This window comes from Mastomys coucha, unplaced genomic scaffold, assembly GCF_008632895.1.
Source record: "Mastomys coucha isolate ucsf_1 unplaced genomic scaffold, UCSF_Mcou_1 pScaffold23, whole genome shotgun sequence".
Lineage (NCBI taxonomy): Eukaryota > Metazoa > Chordata > Mammalia > Rodentia > Muridae > Mastomys > Mastomys coucha.
The window spans coordinates 49999734-50007826 of record NW_022196906.1 but is presented as its reverse complement, the minus strand read 5'-3'; the positions used below and the strand labels follow the sequence as shown (position 1 = coordinate 50007826).

Sequence of the window (8093 nt, the reverse complement as noted above, 5' to 3'; positions counted from 1 at the left end):
CATATTGTTTGATAGGTAACCAAATGAATAGTGGGTAGCAGGGTATCAAATTCTGCCTCTAATAGCAGTGTTTAGACACTGAGCACAGTGGCACAGTAGTTGTATGAAGTTCTGTGTAAAAATATCTGATCATCTTTAACTTACTGTTTTCCATATTTGTCTATGAAACTATTCACATAAAGCATATACTAACATCCTCTAGGGCACATCTTAGGAAGCAATATTGTCCATGTGTGATATGTTAAAAGATTCAGCTTGGTTCTTCAGTGTGAAAGTTAGTATCAAAACAAGGCACTTTTGGATTATTTTAGAAGTTTTAATGGAAAGTCTTTTTTCAAGTTCTTAGTATAATCTGAATACTTTTTAAGTTTCTCACACTATGATCCTATCTCCAGCATGATGAAAGCATTCGAAGGCACATGGAACAGATTGAGCAAAGGAAAGAAAAAGCTGCCGAGTTAAGCAGTGGGCGGCATGCAAGCACTGATTATGCCCCCAAACTGACCCCTTATGAAAGAAAGAAGCAGTGTTCTCTCTGCAATGTCCTGGTAGGTGGTTGTCATTATCAACAGTCTGGTGATATGATTTACTGCTAAAATTTATTAAACGGTTCCCAGCCTTTTAAATCTTGTGCTAAGGCATTTACTAAGTTGTCTGGACTTCTGTGAGGATTTTAAATGAAAAGTAAGTACTAAAATAATAGCAGTTAGGAATGGCAGTGCAAAGTGCCAATGTTTGCAGTTGTTACTAAAATGTTTGTTTACCTGCTTAATGGTAGACTAAGCCAGTATTTTAGTGTATTGAGACCAAAAACCAAAACCCAAGGTTTCAATGTTTTTCGAATCTTTAAACTTAGTCTGAGAATTACATTCTTTTTTATTATTATTTTTAATTTATTTTTTATACTCCACATTCCATTCCCTGTCTCCCCCATCCACCATCCGACTGCTCCAAATGCCATACCTCCTCCTCACCCTTCCCGTCTCCACATGGATGCCCCTAGCCCCCTACTCCACCTGACCTCTAAACTCCTTGGGGCCTCCAATCTCTTGAGGGTTAGGTGCATCATCTCTGAATGAACACAGACCAGGAAGTCCTCTACTGTATGTGTGTTGGGGGCCTCATATCAGCTGGTGTATGCTGTCTGTTTGGTGGTGAGTGGTTGAAAGATCTCTGGAGTCCAGATTAATTGAGCCTGTTGGTCCTCCTACAGGATCACCCTTCTCCTCAGCTTCTTTTAGCCTTCCCTAATTCAACAACGGGTTAGCTGCTTCTGTCCATTGGTTGGGTGCAAATATCTGCATCTGACTCTTTCTAAGGAAAATATTTGGATTGATCTATCTATCTACCTACCCATCCATCCATCCTAGAGTGACCTAAATTTGTATATAATCTACTGGATTAAATATTAATTATAATAAATATTATAATAATATAATATTTAGTTCTTAGTATTGGGTGCAATGATATGTTGATTGCTATGGCTTTGATTTTTGTGCTTTTAGATTGCATCTGAAGTGTATCTCTTTAGCCACATTAAAGGGAAAAAACATCAGCAAGCTGTGAGAGAGAATAGCAGTATCCAGGGGCGTGAACTTTCAGATGAGGAAGTGGTAAGCTTTACATTTGTCCTTTTACAGTTATTGATTACCTAGGATGAGCTCTTTATTATATATTCCTTATTTATATGTATTTGTATAGCTATTTAGAAGCATGCTTAGCACTTAATATCTACATTAGTATAATAAGCAGGTATTTTATTATTTTAATATACATATTAATAATTATACAGATAAGATTTTTGCTATCACTTATATAATTTTCATACAAAAATATGTTACACTATCTTGTGCTGGTGAGATAGCTAGTTCATACAATAAAGGCACATGCAGCCAAACCTGTCATCTTCAGTTTGATCCCTGAGACTCACATGGTGGAAGGAGGAAATCGACTCTCTTAAATTGCCCTCTAACCTCTACGCTCATGCCATGGCAGATAGACAACTGAGTGTGCACACATACCCTAAATGAATAAAACATATTTCAAAAAATTTCAGAAGTTATAACCAGGTACTCCAGATGTAGTTTTGCAATTAATAGGAGCAGAGTTTGTAGAGAACCAGAATTGTTTTCGAGCACCCACAGTGTGGCTCACAACTGCCTTTACCACCAGCTCTAGGAGATCTGATGCCCTCATTTGACCTCTGTGGCCATTTACATGTACGTGTAGACACACATAGGCACGTGCACATATACACATAAAAGTAAATTTTGAAAAAAGAGAAGTTATAATATTTTGTTATTAATTTGAGACAAAAATTCATCGGTGATTATCAAATGTTTTAGAAAATATAGATCAATGTCTATTTCATGTAAGTGGTTAATATTTCATTAGTAAACCATTTACAAAGTTTTAGGAATGTATTATTTATTTACCTATAATCAGTGTTTATTAAAATTTTATAAATATATAATTTTATAAAAATGTTTATAATATAAATATGTTTATAATTTTATATTAACCTGTTCTTGAACTATGATATTTATGAATTTGTTCTCTCTATTATACAAAATGTCTAAAGCTACTAAAGAGTATGAAAATCATGCTTGTTAAACATCTCTTAAGATGTCCAGGAAAGATTATTGTGATTTCTTTGAGTATAGTACTTGTTTGTAGATGTTAGTGTATGGTAAACTTCCATTTAGCATTTATTTTAATTATTTTGCAAGTATTGTGGGGTGGAAATCAGGAAACAGTTGGGGGGTTGTTGCTCTTGTTATGTTTGCCACTGCCCTGTATACTCAGGCTTCTGCAGATTCTGTACCTCCTATTTGCCATAGAAGCAACTCACTGACAGCTAACTCTTTTATTTTTGCTCTGGGGATTGAATTTAGGTTTGTCATCAGAGTTACATAGCAAGCACTTTTACTCATCAAGCCATCTTACTGGCTGGGTGTATGTTTCTTTGCAATTCCTTTGGCATATCTGAAGGTCAGAAAGTGTTATGTGTACAAAATTCTAAACACTTCTTAAAATGGTTTTTTCCATTGAGCAGTCACCATCTTTATTTTGAAAGTCTTAGTTGTTAGATATGTTTAAGGTACTCTTGCATCCAATCAATAGCAGCATTTAAGAAACCCTAGGAAATATTTCTAACAGTTGGAAAAGTCACAAAAATAAAATGTGCTGTAGATAACATTCTTCTGCATTTGACTCAGACACTTCTGGCACTGCTTTGGAGAAAAAGCAACATGAACACAAAGATTCTAATCCTGGGACTGTCAGTTCTACTTGGGTTGTTCATAATGTGCTGAGATCCTACTGTCATCTCCACAGCCAGGGAACACCTTGTTTCTACACTAGTCCATTTAGATTCTGTGCCCTCTGGTTGAGGAGGTGTCACTGTGGATGGTCTTTGTTTTTGTCTATGGGTTGGTGATTCTTATTTTAAAGTCTTAACATCAGTAAACTGAACAGATTGCCCAACACCTTGTTAAAATAACTCTTAATTACTTTAGTCTGAATCTCCCCATTGGAGGCTAGTTCCTGGTTGGTCAGGATGGACTCCTCATACTTAGCTAGACTTTTCATTTGCAACAAACACTGTGATGACGTGATTGATATGTGACTGCATGGCCATCTCAGTTTGCAAATTACAGGAAGATTTATGATCTACCTATCTCTTCCCTGCAGAATAGGACTATATTTGACAGAAATTGGCATATTAGCCATGGACGGTGGAGATACCAATCTCTGAATGATAATTTTCTTGGCTGTACTCTTGGGAGAGTCTCTCTGGCTTCTCAGGTTTGGGTTCAGTCACTGTGACCTTCAACTGCTTGAGCTCTTAATCTTTGACACAGAGTTATTTCCCAGCTGGCTAGCTGCTGCCTGCTGCTCACAGTCCTTCTGCTTTCCTCCGTCCACATGCCTTACAGCCTCACCCTCGTGTGCTTGTTGGAGGCTTTCACTGAAGCTTCTTATTCTGGCTGTCAAGCTCCTGCTGCATATCATGTTTATTGTCTTCATAGACCATAGTTGTTTTCTCCAAAATCTTAGTGTTGTATGTCAAAGTTTGATTTTCTTCTCCAGTCATTCTATTTCTGACTTAAGTTCTGAGACTAACTTTGTCAAATGCTTTTATAATGCCTTGAATGTAATGCATTGTTTGCTAAGCTCCGCAGGCATCAGTTGTCATAGGCAACATCATTTCTCCAAAACTTCTATCACTTTTGGAAGGGTCTCTGGTTGATATCCACGAATTTGCACAGGGGCAATGATGAGAAATTCTCTAGAATCATTTCAGTCACCAGTGGCTCATCTCCAACCACCCTTCCTAAGCAGGTTTGTGCTTTGCCTTCTGGTATTAACCCACATATCATCTTGTTTTTGGTCTCACTACTTCACCTCTTGGCTTAGTTCAGCAAATCTCATGACTTGGAAGCTTTCTTCATATTCTTCAGTCCTTGTATTCATATACAATCAGCTGTCCCTTCCTTCCTCATTGAACGGTTGGGTAACTTTGCATCTTGATGTGGAGCCATCTTGTTAGTCCCATACAGTTGGTTCTTTTCCAGGACTTCATTATGTTCTTAGCATCACCACTGACTGATAAATATTTCCAGCTTCATATAATCTCTTACCATCTGCTTCGGTCTGGTTAGTTCTTTCACATCCAGAAAGATCCACCAGAAACCACTGGCTGATAGTCATTTGTTCTTTTTTTCTGTAACTTGTCTCTCTTGGCATCTGGGGTAGTGTGGACTAGTTTAATGCTCAGTGGGGAAAAGTAGACTCTATGCATTGGCAACATGTCTCTTTTTTTTTGACCTCTGAGAAAGCCTTCAAATGGTTCTTTCTATTTCTGTCCACCCTACAACATATATATTGTGGTTCTTCTTGGAACATTTAGATTGTGAGAGTACAGACTCTGTGTTCTTATAGTTGTACTGCAGCCATTTGGGCTTTATGGGGTCAGACTTCTTTCACAGATCATACATAATTATTATAGATTACAATGTAAGAGACAAGTATGCCATAGACACTGACTTTGTTGACCTTTGCTTTGCATATTTTTGTATATTTACTGTAATCTTCAAACTCTGGATCTACTTGTCTCTTGCTAGAGGGAGTCTTTGGAATGGGCAGGGCTTCCATTTTGTTCCAAGGCATCATTTTTGCAATGCATGTCTGTACTATTCCTATCATTACATTTAAAATGTAACATTTTGCTTAAAATGACTATGTGCTATTAAAACCTATGTCCAAACAGTGAAGAAGTAGTTCTTCACCCTTGAGAACTTGTCATTGTATGAGCTTTTCCACTTCCAGCCATACCTTATAGAAACAAAAGACTGTTCTTGTCACAAATGAGGTCATCTACCAAGAGATTAACAACAGCATCAAAAGGTGCCTTTTGGGTGGTGTGAGTTGCCTAAATGAATACAAGGTCTGCTAGTCTCCATTTTTCTTGAGATGATAACCCTTAGCAATATAGAGCTATACAGTTGTAATATTAACCACATCTACATAGCATTCTTGATCAGGAAAGCATATTCGGTACACCTTACAGTATACTTCAATTGGATCTTTAATGTTTTATCAGGATCTTTTTTTAAATTATAGATTCTCTAGCCATCTTAGATTTTGCTGGCTTAATGGCCACAGGCTCAATGATGTACAAACTCATGGCCTCTGACCTAAGCAGGGCTGATGGGTGACTGAGTGACTCAGAGAGTTAGTTATAGGGACCAGATTCTTGCCAAGGAAAGCTGGGTGGTGATGTTAGGGTTTTTTTTTTTTAATGCATGTCATACATTAGTCAAGTACACCAATCTCAAGCACTTAAGTGATGTTTATATATGTACACATGGTATTACACTACCTAGAATAAGATATAATTTCCTATCACCCAAAGGATTCCTTTTGCTCATTCACAGAAGTGTTCCTAAGCTATGACTAGTGTATTGATATCATCAGTTAGTCCTGCCTATTTTGGAACCTCATATAGATGCTGCTGCATGGTATATTCTTTGCTATGACTTTCCTTTCCTAAACCATAGCTTCTGAGTTTGACTCCTATTCTTTCTGTGCAATTGCAGTAATTGTTTTATTAGATTTTTATTAATACCCATGGGAAAAAGGCAAGGCCAGGAATACCTAGAATTATAGTCCAGCTGGGGCTGAAACTTTGGGTCAAACAACAAACAAACAAAAACCAAGAAACAAATAAAACAAACAAACAAAAAAAAAACCCCTATTTACCTGTATCCATTTTTATAGATAGAACTTGTTTTAAATAAGGATTTCTGACCTAAATTACGGGGTACCATTTCCCATTACAAAAAAAAAATGTATTCATTTGTTTTTTAAAAAGATTTATTGTAAATTCCTTAATGAAGCTAAACATATCATTTATTTTGAAGTAAATTACAATTAAAAGGGAAAGTTTTCTTGGGTTGTAGGTCAGCTTGGTGAGAGTACTTGCTGTTATCCACTGGTATGGAAAAAGTATTCTGCAGTATGCTCTTACATAAACTCAGACATAAATTTTATATCTTTATTTCAGTGAGAAGAGATGAAAAGGAAAGACTAGGGCTGGAGAGATGGCTCAGTGGTTAAGAGCATTGACTGCTCTTCCAAAGGTCCTGAGTTCAGATCCCAGCAACCACATGGTGGTTCACAACCATCTGTAATGGTATCTGATGCCCTCTTCTGGGGTGTCTGAAAACAGCTACAGTATACTCACATACATAAAGTAAATAATTCTTAAAAGAAAAGGACAGGAAAGAATGGTAGACTGCTAAAACAATGTGGAGCAATGTGTACATTTGTTATTTACACATTGTTATTTATTGTAGCGATCTCTTATTTAGTCATTGTGGATTGAGATTTGATTGAAGTGTTTGTTTTATGTATTTTGTCAGTCTCAAATAAATAAAAATTTCACTTTCTTACTTAGTCCATGTAACTGTTCTTAGTGAAAGTTCCTTCCTCCTGAAAAAGAATGTTGGTAATATAGCATATAGAAGCCTCATTTTTAATCAGTGAAGGTACCTATAGTAAACTCTGTGTTCTACTTAAACTTATTACTTCTTGCCTGTGATGTCTTTACATTATATATACCATGCCTATTACCCTTCTTCTTTGGCATATAAGATTTTATTTATATCACTTCTGACCTAATAAAATTGTGCCTTTGACCCAGTGCACTTGACGTCCTGGGTAACTTACTCTTGATCTTTTGACACATTTTATTTTAGCCTGTTAAATATAGTAGGTAGCTATTGAGTAAGAAAGCTTATTGAGTTTTTATCTAAGAAACATTCTAGCATTTTAAAAGGATTCTCACAAAAGAACTGATATGTATTTGATATTTTTGTGACCTTATAATTCAGTTATCTTTTTTAAAGATTAAAAAGTGAGTGCTAATTATGAATATTCTAAAGTGAAAAATTTTACATGTATTGCTAGAGATTTTTAATGCTTGATTTTTCTTACTGTTCTCTCTTACACTGTCTAATGAAACCACATAGTATTTTTGGTATAAGATACATTTTCTTGAGGAGGTGGGTAAGGAGAATGATGTTTAAAAGTTGTGGGTGATTGTCTTCATCATGAATCTTTGTATTCTTTGTGACATTCTTCTGTGTTCCAAGTGTGAATAAGACAAGTTCTCCTTTTTATGTTGCATTCTCACATATGAAGGAAAATAACAGTTAATTTTGTTTCCTGAAATCTATGAGCTGGGTCTTCATGAAGACTCTTAAATTCACCAACATCCATCGGATATTTGTAATCAAAGATTACATATCAATCAAAGATTTCATATCAGCAAAAACATAAAAAATCACTACATTTTCTGCTATGTAAGCTGAGCTCTTTAGTGATATTGTGTCTAGCATTGTCCTTACCTCTCCTTTGTAGGAGCAAAAGCCTTTACTCTCTTTCCTGACTCTTAAGAAGAGCACTGTGGAACTGTCAACAAAAAAGCAAAGCAAATGAACAAACTCTAAGTCAGTTTTTCTCACACTTCCTAATGCAGTGACCCTTTAACACCTCATGTTGTGGTGACCCTCATGAAATCATACTCC

General features: G+C 36.2%; 1 protein-coding gene across 2 annotated transcripts in view; it reads left to right on the top strand.

Moving 5' to 3' along the window:
- Nucleotides 1-8093, top strand: part of Scaper (S-phase cyclin A associated protein in the ER) — a 498868-nt gene that overhangs the window by 142586 nt on the left and 348189 nt on the right. For both annotated transcript variants that reach the window (XM_031343583.1, XM_031343584.1), the window contains exons 20-21: nucleotides 396-548; nucleotides 1506-1613. In XM_031343583.1, the coding sequence (XP_031199443.1) occupies nucleotides 396-548; nucleotides 1506-1613 (261 nt within the window). The remainder of the gene's footprint in view (nucleotides 1-395; nucleotides 549-1505; nucleotides 1614-8093) is intronic.